Source organism: Pipistrellus hanaki (assembly GCF_964339955.1).
Source record: "Pipistrellus hanaki genome assembly, chromosome: 1".
NCBI lineage: Eukaryota > Metazoa > Chordata > Mammalia > Chiroptera > Vespertilionidae > Pipistrellus > Pipistrellus hanaki.
Genome location: NC_140503.1, coordinates 11,489,024 through 11,509,129, shown reverse-complemented (window position 1 = coordinate 11,509,129; position 20,106 = coordinate 11,489,024). Strand labels below are relative to the sequence as shown.

At 44.8% G+C, this 20,106-nt stretch overlaps 1 protein-coding gene across 2 annotated transcripts in view; it reads left to right on the top strand.

Moving 5' to 3' along the window:
- The first annotated feature begins 9,248 nt into the window (after positions 1–9,248).
- Positions 9,249–20,106, top strand: part of KCNK10 (potassium two pore domain channel subfamily K member 10) — a 108,689-nt gene continuing 97,831 nt past the window's right edge. Inside the window, exon 1 of one of the 2 annotated variants that reach the window (XM_084884212.1) lies at positions 9,249–9,745. In XM_084884212.1, coding sequence (XP_084740338.1) covers positions 9,703–9,745 — 43 coding nt within the window. In that variant the 5' untranslated portion in view covers positions 9,249–9,702. Of the gene's footprint in view, positions 9,746–11,910; positions 12,473–20,106 lie in introns of those variants that run through there. The other variant, XM_084884214.1, reaches the window with a different exon arrangement.

Below are 20,106 nucleotides of genomic sequence, written 5' to 3'. Positions count from 1 at the left end.
ATTTAATTCCCGTTTGGGCGTGTATGGGAGGCAACTGATCGACATCCATGTTTCTCTCTCGCTTTCCCTTCCTTTCTCTAAACATATCCCTCGGGTGAGAATTTTTTTAAAAAACTGTTTATGAGGGAGTTTTTTTTAATAACAGACCCAGCTACTAAATGCAAAAGGGGTGGTAGAATTAGAATATTATCATTTTGCAGCCCCAAATAATGGCTCTGAGTAATGAGCACAAATGCATCTAAAACAATTAGGGTTTTGATAATGCATAGGTTAGGCAGACAACACCTGCAACCACTCATCAGCCCTAGCATCACACAAAAAGGGAGCCAGGCATGAATGTGATGTGATGGAAGCACAAACCCCTCCCCCCACCCCCCCTACTCCCATGCCTCCCCCTTCCCCTCATGAGAACTATTCTCTACAAAACAACTGAAGCTGGATTTGCTCAAGATTCAATTGCTAGTGTACAGGAAACACGGAAGATAAGAAATCCTGAAGACACTCAGATGGATTAAAATCCAGGGACTCGTACTGTGCCAATGGCCTGACCTGGTTTCTTCAAGGAATGAATTAGAAGGAAAAAGAAAAGAAGGAGAGGAACTCATAGATTAAGAGACTTAAGGGGCATATGATCCAAAGACAGAATGCCACTTTCCCCTGGGTCCTGTTTCAAACAAACCAACTGAAAAAAAGAAACCACGTTTGCCATATTTGGGAAATTTTAAATACTGAAAAGAACTACCTGATATTATTAAGAACATTTTGATAATTTTAGGTGATCTATCACATTTTTATTATGTTAAAAAGGAGTTATTATCTTTTAGAGCCATCTCCTAAAGTATTTTTAAATTGAATAATATGTGGCAGGGGGTGTATGGAAATATAAAGGAGACTAGATTGGCAATGTATTGACGATTGCTGAAGCTGGGTTTGGGGAGCATAAAGGTTCATTGTGTTACTTAGAGTTATCCCTAATTTCAGTTTTTATGCTTGTTTGAAAATTTTCACAATTAAGTATTGTGGGGTATTTTTTTAAAAAATAGGAAAGAGTAATAAATGATTTGCAATAATTAAATCGCACACTTATGGTTTGTACATGTTTTTTGTATTTATGTCTTTATTAGTTTCTTGTGGTTGCCATAACAAATTACCAGGAACTGGGTGGATGAAAACTGAAATGTCTTCTCTCACAGTTCTGGAATCTAGAAGTTCAAACTTCTGCTCCCTCCAGGAGCTCTAAGGGGAAATCCATTCTGGACTCTTCTAGCTTCCAATGGCTACTGCACTGATTAACCTGTAGCTGTCTCACCCCCATTTTTTGTCTCTGAGGTCCCATTAACTTGCACCTATAATCTCTCTCCACCTCATTTTTATTTATTTTTTTAATATATTTTATTGATTTTTTTACAGAGAGGAAGGGAGAGGGATAGAGAGCTAGAAACATCGATGAGAGAGAGAGACATTGATAAGCTGCCTCCTGAACACCCCCTACTGGGGATGTGCCCACAACCAAGGTACATGCTCTTGACCGGAATTGAACCTGGACCTTACAGTCCACAGACCAATGCTCTATCCACTGAGCCAAACCGGTTTTGGCTCTCCACCTCACTTTTATAAGGACTTCCGTCATTAGATTTAGGGTCCACCAGATAATCTTGAATAATCCCATTTTAAGATCCTTAATTGAAATTATATCTCTAACACCCCTTTTCCAAATAAGGTAACATTCACAAGTTCCTAGGATTAAGACATAGACATATCATTTTGGGGGCCACCATTCAACCCACTGCAATGATATACTTCAATAAAAAGATTTGAAAACTAATATTATAAAGGAGTAGTTTAGCCTTTCTAAATTTTATACTAAGGAATAACTTAGAGTTATCCCTAATTTCAATGTGTAAGATATCCTTGATTTCTTCTCCTCTACCTAAGAGCATAGGCAAGCTCCATCATTTTAAATTCTAAAATTGAAATCAAATCTTTGTTTCCATCCACACTCTCAGTGCCTTAATTTCATCTACCATATCCCACAATGGTCATCTCACGCATCTTCCTGGCTTCTAATCTTGCTTCAGTCCCTACCATTCTTCACACAGAAGCCAGAGTAATTAGAAACAAAAGAAAACAAAACAAAACAAAAATCACAAGTCTAATCATTTCTTTTTTCTTGTGCTATCCCTGAAACAGTGGTCCATTGCTTCCAAATAAAATCCCATGAACAAGGCCAGGCATAATTCATTCCTTGGCTATTTGACTATTATCTGGGGCCATCACCTTGCCTAACTTTAACTGTCCATGCCATTCCCTGTAGATGTTAAACATGACAAATCCAATTCCACCAAATGTAGATTTCCCTCCCTACCCCCACAAAGGAATCAGTCAGTCATTATCATCAGAATTCTATTGATAGTACATAAATTGTTGTTTTTAAAGTGGGAACACCAATTCCTATTGAATACAGACACATCCAAAAACATGTAAACAAATGAAATATGCTCCCCTGCCTGTCAACCATCCTATCCTCTAGTATGATGCCATTTTGGTTGATGTCCTTTCAGAATGTATGTCTAAATATCATAAAAATGTGATTATAGAACTTGGTAACCTACCTTTTCTACTTAACAATGAACTGATGATCTGTTTTCATGCTATTACATATATAGCTTCATCATTATTGTTTAAGCTTTTGATCCACATTTCATAACCACCCTGTTCCCAGACTTGCATCAATTTGCATTCCCACCAGCAGAGCATGACTGTGCTCATTTCCCTATATCCCTGGGAGTCCCTTTAATCTTTGCCGATCTGAGAGATGAAGGCCAGCATCCCATTTTTCTTTCAATTTGCATTTCTTGGATGGCAGTAAGGTAGCACTTTCTCTGCTTCTGATACTGCTCACCTGTAGTTCTTATAATTGTGTATTCTAAAGTGTTAGCTTGTTTGGTTTCTTTTTTATTTTTTTAATATTTTTATTGATTGCAGAGAGGAAGGGAGAAGGAGGGAGAGAGAGAAATAGAAACATAAGTGATGAGAGGGAATCATTGATTGGCTGCCTCCTGCAGACTTCCTACTGAGGATCAAGCCTGCAACCCAGGCATGTGCCCTAACTTGGAATCAAACCATGACCTCTTGATTGATAGGTTGATGCTCAACCACTGAGCCATGCTGGCTAGGATACATTTTAAAAAGAAATAGCAAACCAACTAAGGAAGAGTGTGCATACTGCTCAGCACAGCCTTGCAGCAACCCTGCCACCTCTGACCTCCATAGTTTCCATCAATGCCTTCAGCTGTTTATCTCCTGTATCTGGGCTTATAGCCTGAGCTTCATATCCCTGACTGGGGAAGTCTTTATTCTCTCCTTGTAAAATGTGGATTATGGAAAATTGTCCACAATTTGTTTTAAAGCTTCTTGATTATATTTTCTGGAAATCCATATGGGGAAACAAGAATTATAGCTTTAGAAACTGAGCTTCAGCCTTGGGGCCAACAATTTCAACTTGCCACCGGCATTTGATCATCTTCAGGTTTCAATCCAGAGTTCAAGTAATTTTCTGTGTCAGAATATTCAGTAATGATTTTTTCTGTTGTATTAAGTTCAGAAAAAAAGTGTTGGGAAACAGTACCTAATACTGGAATTCATTCATTTATGCTGCTTCATCTGAAGGAAAAAAGACAGCAAAATATTTCCAGGTATCATATCCCTATAGATTTTCAAATGTACCACAAGCTTGCTTATGTGGTTTTACCAGGGATTACATCAAGAATACTTGTTTAACTGTCCAAGGTCCTGAAAGCTTGCACATTTTAATTCTACAATGTTTAGTATTATTTTGAACTTTGAGTGACTTCCTATCATTCCATATCTTTTACATTATTTTTTATCGTATGTTTATTTAAAGTTAGTGTATTTAAGTGTGGATTAACTGGGTGAACAAAGTGATTTTATATGTGATAAAATGCCATATGTTTTAAGAGCTACTTTAAAAAAAGAAAACCAAAACAAATAAATGTGCTTATGGTTGTGATCATGAGACCAAGTATCTTCTTAAAAAATGCAAAACAGTACATCAACATGAACCAAACCAGATATTTAATTGCAAATTAAAATTCTAAAGAAAGATGTGAATAGACCAGGCCATTGGGGATATGAGTAAATAATACGATATACCCCCAAATTACGAATGCTCTCATTGAAATTAAAAAGAACCTGTCAGATAAAAGGGACATGAGGATGTAATGTTTGGTTTTAATGGCAAAAGTGGAGGCCTGAGGAATAGGACGCGCAGTTTCATGGGCAAGGATAATGCCACTGGAAAGACACACAGTTAATACTATTTTAGTCTTTACCAAAACAAAGGTCAGCTGTAATCAGATATGTGTGGCTCATGCACCATCTGTGGTAGAAGGAAAGTCAAATTAGACCAATGATTGAAGTGTCAGCATTTACTGAGTGAGCACTGTATGTAGCTTTGTGAAATAGGCTCCGTGTGAAAATAAAAATAAATTAGAAAAGATGATCCCTCCCATCTTCCCCTCCCTCTCTTCCTCTCGCCCTCCTTTTATCCTTCTTTCCTCCCAGCCACCCTCCATCCCACCCTCCTCCTTCCTCCTTTCCTTCTTTCTTTGAAGAGATAAGGCAGACCTATAGAAAGGACTCAAAATCTCAGAGTTTAACCCTTTCATTGAGCAACAGAGGCTCAGAAAAGCTAAATGTCTTGCTTAGGGTCACACAGTTTGTTAGTGACAGAGTTGGGACTAGAAATTAGTAGTCCCAATCTCTGTCATGATGGCCTTTTCACTCTATAACATCTGTCTCATATGCAAACACTTAGCATTTGTATAAACAAGAATGAATTAAAGTTAGACACACAGGATTAGAGAAATAGAGCAATAAAATGAAAATGTCTTCAGAGGAAGACAAGTATCCCATGATCTCACTTATATGTGGAATCTAATGAACAAAATAGATCCAAAGACACAGAAGTATGGAACAGACTGATGAATTTCAGAGGGAAGGTGGGGGAGGAGGGAGATTAACCAAAGACTTTCTGTGCATCTATGCATAATCCATGGACCCAGACAATAGTGGTGAAGGCCTGGGAGGGTGCAGGGTGGAGGAGGTCAATGACAAGGAAATGGGGACACCCATAAGACTTTCAACAATAAAGATAATTTTTAAAAAAAATGAAAGGATGATAAATTGGATAGTGTGGGAAGTAACTGTGCCATATAAAGTCAACAAGGGAGACATGTCTTGTTTGATACAAGTTTTAAGAAGAAAAGTACTGATCAAGAAACATGAATGATTCAGATAATGATTGATGCAAAGTTACCAAGGGAGATCCATAAACCGTAATCACGCACATGGGACCAATCAGAGGAAAGGTTGGAGGAATGTGCTCAGCAAAGAAAGGACAAGGGTCTCATAAATGCTTATTTAACCATAATGCATCTGAAACAAGAAGTTTCAGATAACTAAACTTTCTGGTTATATAACTGCTTCATTCACAGATGAGTGGGGATCTGGTTTGATTTCTACTTCCACCCCTAACTATCTACGTTTACTTGGTCACTAGCCTCTCCTAGCTCCAATCCCCTCCTCAATAGGTATACAGATAAGGAGTTATTCTGGGATTGTTATGAGAAATAAATGAGGTCATCTTAATATGCTTGCTCTGTGCCTGGCAAAGAATAAGAAAAATCTTATGAAGCAAGTAATTATAAGACTGATCCTTTAAAAGTACTTTCACATCTATTATCTTCTTAAGCAACCCTGTAGGTAGAACTAGCCAGGTATGTAGTATCTCATTTTATAGAAGAAGAAACTGAGTTAGGCTTAGCACAATTCACTTGCTTGGATGTACTTCCTACTGAGGAGGATGGCTGGCTACCATATGGGTAAGTTAGCCAAATACTTTGTAATTACTTCTTTCTATTTTATAGATGGAGAAACTCAGTAAGGCTTAGAGAGATTTTTATTTTATTTTCTGAAACCTTTAGTGAAAAGATGCTTTTTAAAAAAATATGTGTTGCCCAACCGGCATGGCTTACTGGTTGAATGTCAACCTGTGAACCAGAAGGTCACAGTTCATTTCCCAGTCAGAGCACATGCCCTGGTTGCGGGCTTGATCCCCCAAGGTGGGGTGTGCAGGAGGCAGTCCATCAACAATTCTCTCTTATCATTGATGTTTCTACTCTCTCCCCCTCTCCCTTCCTCTCTGAAATAAAAAATATTTTTTTTAAAAAAAGAAAAATGTGTTGACAAAATGCTTGTATGTTTTGGGAAAGGGGTAAAAAGAGTTACTTGTCATGAAAAAGAGGATGTTGGACAATTTAATCTCTAAAAGATAAAAGTTATTGTAAAGGTCTGGTTGGTCTTTATCTTCACTTAGGTATTGGGAAATTAAAGATGAAAGATGTAGACTAGAAATAAGAAAATATTTGGCCTAATCAAAGTTTCTCAAAATTTGGAAAGCTTACAATACCAAGTTTTGAATCTCTTCCACTAGGTATATTTAGAAATATTGGATGGTTATACAAATTAGAATGCTCTTTAGAGATCAAAAGCTGAGCCAGGAAGTATCTTGACATGATCTCTTTCCAAATCTGGTTGCATGATTCAGCCAACTTTTAGATGACTTAGTGGTAAGAAAGGAAGCTGTAACATTCCATTTGGTCCAATCGTTTTCAACCAAACACATATTTGCTTCCAAAATGAAATTCATTTATTTCAAACATTCCCATTGGACACCGAGATTATGTCCCACCTCTTCCTGAACAAAACCATTGGTCAGACTATCCCAAGTCTTTCCTTAGCTGACTGGGAGGAGCTTTTGTCAGAGGAAGAGTATATGGTTCCTGGTTATGAAACATGTTCATCAACTGGATGTTTTATTACAACTTCTTTGGCAGGATAGTAGGTGCCTTCAAAAGGATGCTCTACTCTTTGCCAGAAGACTCTGGGACTAAGGATTGCTCATAAATAAATAGGTTGTTGAAAGCATGAATGCTTTCTACATGCCTTAAAATTTTGGTTCAAATTAAAACCTTCCTAGAATGACATGAAAACCAGAGCTCACTCATTACAGTGTGTAACCTTGCTGAATTCTTGTTTTTAAATTCAGTAAAATACCATATGTGCCTGTCAACTTGATGTGTAAGTGTGAAAATGCTCATCCATTCCTGAGACAGGGCTGTTTGATGAATAAGAAACAAAGATAACTACTTTGACTAACACTGGGGCTAATTCCGGGGAGAAGCTTGAATGAGCAGGAATACAACTAACTACTTTCTGTTTCATGGATTCTGGCATGCACACATTTATAGAAGGGTTTGAGTTATTTTAATGTCCTGCTGTGGTCAGGAAATCATGTGTTTTTTCATGATTTCACTCAACTGATCTTTAGCTACATCATAACATTAAACATTAGCAGACAGCAAATGAATTTGGACTCTTAAAAAAAATCAATGTCATTAAAAAATAAAAAGAGTTGAAATTGGTTTGGCTCAGTGGATAAAGTGTCGGTCTGCAGACTGAAAGGTCCCAGGTTCGATTCCAGTCAAGAGCATGTACATTGGCTGGGAACACATCCCCACTAGGGGGTGTGCAGGAAGCAGCTGGTCAATGTTTCTCTCTCATCAATGTTTCTAGCTCTCTATCCCTCTCTTTTCCTCTCTGTGGAAAATCAATAAAATATATTTTTTAAAAATAAATAAATAAATTTAATTAAATTAAATTAAAAGAGTGAGGCCCTAGCTGGTGTGCTTAGTGGTTGAGTGTTGGCATGCACCAAAGGTAACAGGCTCATTCCTGGTGAAGGGCACATACCTGGGTTAAAAATTTGTCCCAGATCTGGGTGTATTTGGGAGGCAACCAATTGATGTGTCTCTCCCACCTTTCTCTCTTTCTCCCCCTCCCTCACTTCCTCCCTCTCTTTCCTCTCTTTTCCTCTCTTCCTCTCTCTTCTTCCCTTCCACTCTCTTTGAAAAGCAATGGAAAGGGGGGAAAAATCCTCTGGTGAGGATTAACAAAAAAACAAAAGAAGACTGAGGAAATTTCCTAGAATAAAATACACTAAATATATAGAACAGGTACAAATTTTGAGTGGATCCTGATTTTTACTAAGTGAGCATAACATTTTTGTGTGTTTGAATTTTTTTTCAAAATAAAAAAAAAATTGAAGGGAAAACCAAAACAACTCTAGCTCCAGCTTTAAAAATAAATAAATAAATAAATAAATAAATAAATAAAATCTGGGTTTATATTTTGCTAATAACTCAGAGAGAGAATCACCTTAAAACTTTTTTTATAAGAAACTCTGCACAATTTGGATAAATGCTTGACACAATAATTTATGGGTGCTTAAATTATATTTTCTCAAGGGCTAAAATGTAAAACAAAGAAACTCACAGCAGAAGAGGATATGGTTCCTGGTTATGAAACATGTTCATCGACTGAATGTTTAATTACAACTTCTTTGGAGTTCAGAGTATGTTGTCTTCATTAACCCGAATTCAGAGTTTTGAGTCAAGGCAATAAAGCTGCAGGATTTACACACTGTGTGTGTGTGTGTTGGGGGTGGGGGTTGGGGAGGGTAGGAGTCTGACATCTGACACCCTCTGCTCTAGAGCTGCTCCCATGCCTCCAGCCTTTCCCAAAACAGCAGAGCCCAAGATTAGAGCAACATACATTTAAGGGTGTGATTCTGCAGATTCTGGTTTGGACACGGAGACAAATGTAGGAGTGCTTCAATGCTGAGAACACAGGGGCAACTTCACTAGGGAAATAAAACATTTCTGGTGGAAGAAGTTCAAGTTAACTTTGATGCAGAATGACCCCATCAGTTTTCCGCCAGGACTCTACACAGGGTTTGCACAGGGTTCTCTTCACAAAATGAGGTGATTCTCTTTGGGAAGAAGGCTTGGAGGTGTCTTGGGAATGGGGAAGATCTTGGAAGACTGGGGTTTCTTCTGGACCTCAAGGGGAAACAACCCGAGGCAGATGAATGAATGCATCCTGATATTCGTGAATTAAAGTTGACTCTGATCAGATCTGTTCCCCTTCTCCTTCCGTTTGTGGAACCAGCACTAACTAAGCAAGATTCCCCAAGCTGCTTCATCTCTCCCTGTGGGACTCTTCTCCCGCCCGCCCGGAATCCCTGTCCAGCAAGGATCTTTCCTGGCGCACGCTGGGATCCGCGTTCAGCAATTCTCAGATTGAGCCGTGCAGGGGCAGCCACTCAGAGACCCCACACGAAGCAGTCAGCTCTCCTCTGCTCTCACACCGGTCCGCGTTGCGCAGTGGGGAGGGAGGAAGGGATCCAACTTGAGGAAAACTTCCTCCCCGGAGATGACTGGGGTCTCTGCGCTGCCCCCGCCGGCCCTCCCACGCCACGCCAGGCCACCGGGCGATCGGTAAAGCGGTGCCGCAAGGATTGCAGGTTCTGAGCTGCTGAGACCCAGGGACCTGCAGCCACGCCTCCGGGCAAGGACCTGCGTCTGCGGAAAGCGCTCAGGGGAGGCAGCTGCCTGCAGGCGGGAAGCTGAGCCACTTTGCACCAGGATGCTTTGCTTTCCTGCCGCAGGAGCCCTAGGTGGTCTCTTCCTTCCAGGTTTCGCCCGCTGCCGGCAGCACTAGCCATGGAAGTTGGGGCTGCGCAGAGCGAGGGGGAACCGCTTGGAGCGGCAACTCTTCTGGATGCTTTCCCTCCACACCGACCTCTTCTTCACTCCTGTTTCGGGTAAGTGCAACCTAGTTTTCGATAACGAAGGCATAGGATGGAAGCTGGTGGGAGGGGATGGCACTAGCACAAAGGGTAAATGTGCTAAGTTGTTTTACTTGGGGTTGGGGGGAGGGGAGGGGGCCTATCCCTTACACCCCACCCCCAGTCCCCAGCTGTCCATTCCAAATACTAAGCAAGTTAGGAGTTGGACTTGATTTAGGCCAGTTAGAGGAGGGGGTGCTGGGATTCATTAACTAATTGGTTAATTTTTGCTGAAGTTGCCTTCTCCTTCCTCCCCTTCTTCCCCCCCCCCCCCCCCCCCCCCCCGCCCCTCAACACACACAACGTTCTTTGTCTACATTATTCTGTGAAAGCAGAGATGAGAAAAAGCCCAGAGGTTGTTCTTGGTGGTGGTGGCGGTGATGGTGGTGGTGGTGGTGGTGGTGGTGGTGAGGCACCAAGTGATTTAGCAGAGAGGATCTTAAGGGCCAAAGACTAGTGCAAGTCTTTAACAGCAAGAGAACTCCACAGCCCTGGTCCTGCTCCCTCACCCCGGTTGGCCCATCCCAATCCTTCCCAGCCTCCAAACAACCCATCGATTGTCCTGCTGATGCTTTTCTGGGCCAGGTTCTCCAGGTCCCAATATAACTTTTAAGAAAAACTGCAAACCATCTTGTACACAGGGGGTGCTTGCTATTTGTTCATTGAGTGGCTGAATGATGCAGCCTAAGGCTGCATTTTGTGCCTCAGGAATTTGCCTTGGACAGTGAACTAATTCCCTGATGGAGACCCCGGGGCACAAGGTTAGCGCAACTCATTTTGCAACGGAGGGGCTGGCGTCTGGGATAATGTAGTCTGTAGATCATCATTACCCAACAGAACCCATGAGACAGCTTCAGGGTCAGATCCATGGGTCATGGACCAGATGAGCTCACTTGGGTTTGAATATCCGTGTTGTGACCTTGGGAGTGTTGTGGGATTTTGGGGGGGTTGTGTGTGTGTGTATCTCTCTTAGCTTTGATCTTCTCACCTGTAAAATGGGATCCGTTAGGGCTTCCTCAGAGGAAAGATGTAGGGAAGCTGGATGGAGGGAAGTGTGAGAAGGTGAGGGATGCATTTGATAAATGTTAGTCTGACATCCCTATCGTCAGAGGATTCAGGCGAGAGGGTATCTTTCTCTGGGAATACCTCTCTCTCTCTCTGATGCAGGTGAAACATGGCATTGCGGTGAGTGGCCTGGAGCACTCCTGGCCATGAGCACGTGAGGAAAGGGCAGGGGAGGCTCTGCGGGCTTTCTGGGAGCTCCCAGCAGATCCCTGTGGGCCAGGGAGCAGATTCCACACACAGACTGCTGCCTCTGGTGGCATGGCTGGGGAAGCAGGAATTCCTTGCTTGTCTCCCTCCCATCACATCCATGCTCTCAAGCCTTCTAGGAGCTCTGGCATGCCTGGGAACCTGCCCGGAGGATGGTGGCATTGTCAGATTGGTACCAGCTTTTTCTGAACAAGGTTTGCAGAGAACTCTGGCTCTAGCCATGGGAGCCTGTAGGGTCAGTGACAAAGCACTTACTAACCCAACCCGTGCCAGTGGCCCTCTGTGGATCTTGCCCTGGAACTCAGAAACCGTGGAGAATAGATGTGACCATGGAGAAGAGATGATGAAAAGGATGCTGCTGACACAAGGCTCCTCAGAAGCCTCAAGCAGTTCAGAGAGCAAAACTCAGTGTAGGGTTTAGGGCCATAGCTGGCAGGCTGGGGAATGAGCCCGGAAGTCACTAAATGAAGGCAATGACCGTCTAACCCCACCTCATGGCATGCGCGGCCAGGTCCATGCCTATCTTGTTCTTCGCCATATCACCAGCACCTAGCGCAGTGATGGCACCTAGGAGGGGTTCCAGATCTGCGTGGCATGGACAGTGAATGGACAGTAACTCAAACTACTTCCTCGCCAGCACCGCTGTATGCAATTCCTGCCTTGTCTAGAGAGTATCTCCCCAGCATGTACCAGGGCAGGGCTCCTATGCCGGCACCCAAAGTCCTTTCTAAATCGGTACTTCCAGCGGCCAATTCAGGACCATCTCAGCCCACTGGGTTCTTTTGGAGACTGAGGTCCCACCTCAAGCTCTTGCGTAGTTTCAGGAGGAAAGCGGGGGGAGGGGGGGTATGCGGGGGGGTGGGGGAGGGGAGAAGAGGCCTGAACGTGTCTGGAGCCCTGCGCACCTGTACCCCAGGGCCCTGGGACTGCCTCCTGGGGCCCCGGGTCTTGGCAACTCCGCTCTCCTCTGGGGCCGCCGCGTCTCTCTCCACCCTCCTCCCCAGCCTCCCACCAGCGGCCCCTGCCGCCCGCAGGTAGTAGCTGGAGGAGACACGGAGCTGTGCCTGGGGAGCCAGCTTCCCCGGGCGGGAGAGCAGAGCTGATGCTGCTGAACGGTCCCAGAACAAAAGGCTCATGGCTGGCACCTGCCTCCTCCGAGCGCGCCGGGGATGTGGATTCAGGGCGCCGCCGGCGGGAGCACCCGGCGAGGGTGGAGGACGCCGGCGGGGGAAATGAAGTGAGAAGAAGAAGCGGGGCGCGCCCAGGGCGGGAGCGGTGACAAGGGGTGACCCCCGAAGCGCAGATCTGCGGCAGGGCCACCTCGACTCTCCTTCCACCCCCTGCAGTGTCTTCCAGGCAGCCGAGCGTGTCTCCGGAGGCAACTCCACCGAGAGCCGCGGCTGCCTCCTCGCCCGCTCGCCCGCCGAGCCAGTAAGTAGCTGAGCGCCCGCCGCCCCGCAGCTCCCAGCCGCCTGCACCGCACGCACAGCGGGCAAGTCCGCAGCTGCTGCTGCCGCTGCCACCGCCGCAGGCCGGGGGCCAGGAGCTAAGCCTTGGCCAGGCATCTCCACCCCCTGGCCAGGCATCCCCACCCTCCCCGATCTCTCCAGTCTCGGCGCGGCTTCTGCAGAGCCGAGCGCACGCTGGGAGGGTCGCCGCGAGCTCCCCGAGCGCCGCGCCACCCCTCTGTCCAATGGCTTTTCGGGGGTGGGGAGTGGGGGGCGTCGCCTGCAGGCGAGGAGCCACTGCTGGGGTGGGGCGTGCGCTCTGCACCATCGAGCCAGGCTGACGCGCAGAGTGTGTGTGCCGGCGTGTGTGCACCCGCCGCGGGGGCCGGGGTGACACTGCAGTGGGCTTCTCCCTCCTCCGCGGGCCCGCCAGCCGCTCAGCCCCGACCCGCCCGCGTGCATTGGCGAAGCTTGGCCTTTTCATCTTCCTCCTCCATCCTCCCCTCGCGGACCACACTTTTCCTTGTGCCCAGGGGGTTTGCGGCCAGACACCCCCTCCACCGGTGCAAACATCCCAGGCATGTCTCCAGTTCTCTCCCAAGCCAGTGGTTTTCATCTGTCTTTCTCTGGGGTTCCTCCGCGAGCCAGTCCAGGGCTCTCCCTTCCTTGGAGATTGTTTTTGTTGTTGTTGGACTGCTGTGCCGAGGTGTTGAGAGCTTGAGGACTTGATCGTTTCGATTCTTTCCCTTTTCTTCCCCATCTGGGCAACGGAGCAATGAAATTTCCAATCGAGACTCCAAGGAAACAGGTTAACTGGGATCCGAAAGGTGAGTATCTCCTACTCTGGGCCACCCCTCGCCCAGCCTCCACCTCCGGCGTGTGCGCGCCTCCGTGAGTGGAAACACTCTTGCCCCCGGCAGCGTGTGTCCTGAGGCAGAAAAATGCGCCTGGGAACAGCAGTGAGGGTGGGAGGAGGGTGGAGGCAGAGTGGGTTCCAAACCCCAGATAGTGCCTGTCATTATCCTATAGTCATTGTCCCTCCTGGATCATTTCAAAATCTATTTCAAGACACCTCAAGCTGGCTGTTTGGCTTGAGATTGCACCAAGTGTCGGTATTTGCTTTTGACTTGGTGCGTGCTGGTCTCTGTGTGTGTGTGCTCGCGCGTCCTTTGTTTCTGGTGATCTTTGTCTCTCTGACAGATGGGTGGGGTGCCTCCCCCTGGACCTGGGGCTGCGCTGCGTGCCCAGGGTGTCCTCAATGGGAAAGGTTTCCTGGCAGCAAGTGGAGCTCAGATTTGCAGCAACAGTCCCCGGAGGTGGCCCTTCTTGCAGGGCGTGCGTAATAATGGAGCCCACTGGGCCTCTGAGTCTTCCCTCGATCTTGTTACCAAACCAGGCAGCTAGTTTGGCTCTGACCTGAGTAGAAAGAGGAGGGGGAGTGGATTGTGAACAGGGTGGGGCGGGCTGGGGAGGCGGCAGCTCAAGCCGTAGTGTCATTTGCAAGCTAAGAATGTTGGACAATGTTTCCTCCACGCAAGTCAGATCTGCTGCGCCTGGAGCTGGCCACTGTGTGTGTAATTAGCACACAGATGCTAAGGCTCCTCTTGAGATCACATGGAGCAGGATAAGTTGAAAGCTAGTGTCCAGTTTTGACAAGAATACTGTATTTAACATTTCTCTTATCTAAAGGCTGGTTCTGGCTTGGACACACCTCTGCACATATTGGGGTTGTAATTTCTTTTTTAGATGTGTGTGTGTGTGCACGTGTGTGAGAGCGTGTTTAGTGTTCTCTACGAGTACTTTTTTTCTTTTCTCCAGACTAGAAAGGAGGAAACCCACTCATTCCTTAAGTCAATGTCTTATGGATTGACTAGCTATGGAAGAGTGGAAAGAGAGTGCCAATTTTTAACCCTGAGGCTGTTACACCTTAATTATGACTTTCGGCTTCTCTTTTGTCTCTAGATCTTTGGAAATATGGACGTGTGCCTTGGTTTTGTTTTTATTTGTTTGTTTGTTTGTTTGTTCTTCTAATTCCCTGCAAAGCATATTCATTGAATACTTGCTACATAACAACTGCTATCCCAGGTACCGGAAATACAGTTAGAATGACACAGACAACAGCTCTGCCTTCTTAAAGTTTATAATGAGCGAGAGAGACCTAAACCAATAATTGCACTGAGGAATGCACAATTACAGTCTTATGTATGTTCATGAAGGAGAGCAGCCGTGTTTTAAGAAAGTGTCTGATAGGAGAGGTTGACAAGAATCTGGGGAAGCGGGTGGTCAGGGAATGCATTCAGATGCTTGTTTTGAGACCTGGAGGCTATGTAGGGATTGAATGACTAAGGAGGAAGAGGAAACAGCAGTGCAAAGGCCCCGAGGCAGATGTGTATTTGAGGAACTGAAAGGAAGTTTCTATGGCCTTAGCAGAAAGCACGGGAGTGTGTGTTTCGAGGTGTGGCTGGGGTATCTGCAAGATCAGACCTCAAAGCCACCTGTTCTTGCAGGTAGGGTGTGATTGTGGCATGCAGGAGGACCATAGTATTACCTTAAGTCACTGAAGGGTTTCAAGTTTCAAAACAAGTGCTATGTAGCTCTTGTGGATGTGAGGGACCAGATACCGTGGTGTCAAGGGTTAGGGAAGGAGAAGTGAATGGAGTAGGGGGCTACCAAGGACTCAAAATCTATAGGCTTCGAGTGAAGAATTTGTGGAAGTGGAGGAATTGGAATGACTGAGACAGCAGCCAGGGCAGGACCAGTCTTGACAGAAAGCTCATGAGTTCAGTCCAGGACCTGCCAAGTGAGAGATGTCCCTGTGTCCATCAAGAAGTGTGTCAAGTGGGCAGCTGTATAAAGAGTCAGGTTGGGATCTTCAAGGAGCTCTGATAGGGAGGACTGTGGGACTGCCTCCGTGAAGCTTGCCTTGGCTTTTAAACTACATTTCTATATGACTAGCATTCTCTAGATATTTATGCCACAGTGATAAACACAGATGAATCCCACATGTTAGAGCCTGACACAGTGAAGAAGCAAGCAAGTAGCATCTACAATCACAACCACTGATGCTAAAAGTGAAAAGACCCTAATAAAAACAACAGCATTTGATGAGCAATCATTGCATGCCAGATGTGTTCTGTACATTATTTCATACTAGAGGCCTGGTGCACGAATTCATGCATGGGTGGGGTTTGGACAGCCCACCCCAATCTGGCCAATTGGCCAGCTGTGGGGAGGGGCCACAGGCAGTTGGCCAGCTGACCCTGGCCTCTGGTCAAACTCCCCTGGTCAAATTCCAGGTCCAACTCTGGTCGAGGGGACAATTTGCATATTAGCCTTTTATTATATAGGATAATCATTCTCATAATGTTTGTCTGATGATATAAGTGTGATTGTTCTCATTTGACACTGGATTGCACTAGGACACCCCTGAGCTGCTACCAGTAAGGTGCTCGGCCGTCATGCACAAATGTTCCTGAAGCTGGGGTGATAATAGTTTTCCCTAGCTAAGAGGGTGGAGGCAGAAGAAGAGTGGGAGTGAGGGTGATATATCTCACACCTATATAGAACTATGTGCCAGACGTCATATAGTTTTACATGCATTAAATAAATAAATTATTGAAATTAATTATATAATTAAATGATTAATTTATTTAATCTTCTTTATTTAATCTCAGGAGGAAGATACTGTTCTTATTTTTACAGTTGAGGGAACTGAGGGAGAGAGAGGTTGAGTAAGTTGTCCAAGGTTATAGTGATAGTAGGTGGTGGGGATGGACTATACCAGTGGTCGGCAAACTGCGGCTCGCGAGCCACATACAGCTTTTTGACTCCTTGAGTGTGACTCTTCCACAAAATACCACGGACCAGGCAAGTCCATTTTGAAGAAGTGGCATTGAAAGAAGTCTAAATTTAGAAAATTTGGCTCTCAAAAGAAATTTCAATCGTTATACTGTTGATATTTGGCTCTGTTGACTAATGAGTTTGCCAACCACTGAACTATATATAGGCCCTTAAGTACTCTTTAAGTCTATCTCTTACGTTTTTGGGACCTCTGGCTCTTGCCTTGTGAGGCTCTCAGAATTCAGAGACTCGAGAAGCTTGTTTCAAAAAAGAAAAAGAAAAAGAGGGGAGGAAGAGGGGGAGGAGGGAAAAGGGAAAAGAGGAGAAGGAGGAGAAAGTGGAGGGGGAGAAAGAGGAAGAAGAGAAGGAGGAGGAGGAGGAGGAGGAGGAGGAGGAGGAGGAGGAGGAGGAGGAGGAGAGGCAAGCAATGAATGAGCCTTTCCCACTAATCCCAGCCAGATAGCATCTCTGCATCTTCCTCTGGTAGACCAGTCCCTGGTCACTGGACAGACTTTGAGTCTGTCCTTTGGAGGTTTGCATCTACACAGGGCAAGTGTGTTTAGAAGGACAAAGATAAAGGGGAAACCTAGAATTATACCAGAGAAGCACAGGGGCAATTCACATTAACCGCACTATAGGATTTGGGTATTCACAGATTTGAACCTTCAGGTGGAGGCGCTCACAGACTGTGGAGGAAAGTTGTAATTATGATGTTTTGCTTACAGCACCTGACAATTTAATCGTTCAAAATGAAGGTGGATTGAGAACAGATTGGTTTTGATTGCTCTTGGGTGAATTATGCAAAGCACCGTCAAGAGGTTTAGGTGTCAAATTAAGACCTAAAGGTGAAATGATTATTCTCTGGTGAGCTCTGGCCTCCCTCCTATTTGTAAAGCTAAACCTTTAACAAATAGCTCCTGTTTGTGTAGGACCGATACAAAAGCAGATTGACACTAAATCTCAGGTTCCATAGCAGAACTTATGTGTGTTTTAAATGGCTGGGGTTGCTTGATAGTTTTTCCGCTAAAAAATGGGATTGGTTTGCTGGCTTTATGTGTGTTAAGGGCTTTAAAGAACACACACACAATAAAATCAGCAAACAGTATTCCTACAGTTTGAGAGAAGCTGATAAATATGGCTTAAAAAACTCTTGATTTGGGGGCAAAAGAATGAGTTGCTAGAAGTAGCTTTGCAGTAAGCTGTTAGACTGTGGGCTGCTCATTGAGGCTCTTTGGACTTCACTTTCCTGCCATGCACAAGGGAGACATGGCCCTACTGGCCGCTTTGACCCACCTCTTCAACTTGCCCCCTGGATCTGACCTTTGGGCCACTCGGCTTCCTTTTGATCCTCAAATAGAGAACACTTGTTCCTGTCTCAGGGCCTGGGCACTTGCACTTCCCAGAGCATATAATGCATGTTTGCATGACTGACTGTTTTCAACCCTTTGAATCTCAGCTCAAATGCTAGCTCATTAGCAGAGGACTTCCCTGTTCCCTCTGAAGACCCCTCTTCTCCTTCTCCAGCCCTGTCACTTATGTCAACTGTTCAGTTGTCCTCCTGGCACTTGTCCTGATCTGAAGCCATCCTGCTTACTCGTGTGCCCTCACTAGCATGTGAGCTCCAAGAGCAAGAACTTTCCCGGTGCCCAGGGAAGTGCCTGGCACACAGTAGTCACTAACTCAGTTACCTTTTGCTGAATGGATGGATGCATGAAAAAATGGATTGGAAAGGACCTCTCAGTCTTCAGGCAGGATGGAAATTCTAGGACCTCCCCAAGCTACAAAAGGCAAAGTACACTGAGGAGAAGGAAAGTATATCTCTAAATAACGGAGAATCAGAAAGAACAGCAATATCCTCTCTTCCTTGCAGGCTCCCAGCTCTCTCCCACCTCCAACAGACTGTTTCCTTCTGTTCATCTGTTCACCAGGAGTAAAGGGCAGATTGGGCATGAGATGGGGATGGCTAGGTGAGCTAACACAGATCTGCTTGGTGTCCAGTGAATAATTTGGCTCCTATTGGCCATTGGTGTGTAACTCTTTTGAGGAATTTAAATCAAAGCTGCAGAGCTGAAGATTAAAAAATAAATAAATAAATAAATAAAAACCTGCATTTTTAGTACATATTTTAATGCAAAATTCCAGAGAGGCCTGTATTGTATGTGTAGCATTTTCAGATTACAGAACACTTTTTACAAATTGTCTCATTTGTTCTTTAAGCAGCCCTCTTTTTGTCCACATTGGATCTATTGATAGATGTACTATTGGCAGTAGAAAGAGTAATGACTTGTTTGGCAGGGTGAGGGTGAGGGTCCAGGACTGCAAACAGGTAGAGTTGGGACCAACCCAGGCCTTTTGATGTTTCTGTCCAGGGAAGTTTCTCTCAAGCTTTCCTCCCTTCTACATTCCCCTGTTTCTTCTTATCCAAAAGTGTATTCAGAGGTTGCTCTAAAGGATTTGGGGGGGGGGGGGGGGCCGGGAAGGGAAGGAAGGCTCTCAATTGATCAGCAAATTCTCAGTCGATGGCTGTTCTCTGCAGGTTGGGTTTGCACTGGTTGCACTTCATCCCAAGAATCCAGTTAAAGTCTCTGAGATCCCACTCCTCTCCTGGCTAAAAGGAGACTCTGGTCTCTTGTGAATGGGAGCCATGCTCAACTTGCAAGGCCATTTGGCTGCCATCTTCATTAATGTGTTTCCAAACTCATTTGTGTAGCTTAGATTTTCTGGAAAGAAAATAATCTGTTTTGATTTAATATCCAACTTTCAAGAGATGAGCTTTCCAAATGGGATTAATAATGTGCCAAAATCACCACAATTATCCTAGAAAGTAGAGAGGAAAGATGTTCCAAAGACCGTCTGATCCAAGGTTTCATCCAGGCTTCTATTCCAGGGGTGTCTAAGGGAGCATCGTCATCCTTTACCAATCCCAGTGATTTTTTGGTAGAATTAAGACTAGCTAGATTGACTTTGTTATTTCACCCATTTCCAAAACATCTGTGCTTTAGCTCTGTATTAGTCTGCTTAGGCTCTCATCACAAAATACAATAGACAGGGAAGCTTGAACAGTAGAAATGTCTTCTCTCACAGTTCTGGAAACTGGAAGTCCAAGATTAAAGGCTAGCAGGGTTGATGTCTGGTGAGGGCCCTCCTCATGGGTTACAGATGGCCACCTTCTCGCTGTGCCCTCACATGGTGGAAAGAGATAGTTCTGTTGTCTCTTCCTCTCTTTAAAAGGGCACAAGCCCTATAAATTACATCTCTACCCTCATGACCTCATTTAGCCTTAATTACCTCCTAAAGGCCCCATTTCTATTACAGTTACTTTGGGGTTAAGTTTTCAACATGAATTTTTTTGGAGATATCCTTCACTCCATAGCAGTCTCTATATGAATATCATCTTAAGTCAGATACATTTAAAAAACAATCCACATCTTGCCCCAAATTTGGGAGACTTCAACCAATATCCCTACAACTGAGATGTAGGAGAAAGTGTATCTAATAGAGGCACAGAGCTAGGGACCCACTGTCAGCAAGAAACATGTCTTGGATAGTGGATTCCTTTTACTTTCTAATTCCATAGGGAATTAGAGTATGTTTAATGATGAACAGAATGAAGCAATTGTATTGATAGTCAATTTGGAGGTTTGCCCAGCTCCCATGGCTGAAGCAGGAGGGTGCATATCAGGGATGAATTTTTTTTTTTTAGTTTTATTGATTATGGTATCACATAATTGTCCTCATCCCCCCATTCCCATCCCAAACTCCTCCCCAAATACGCCC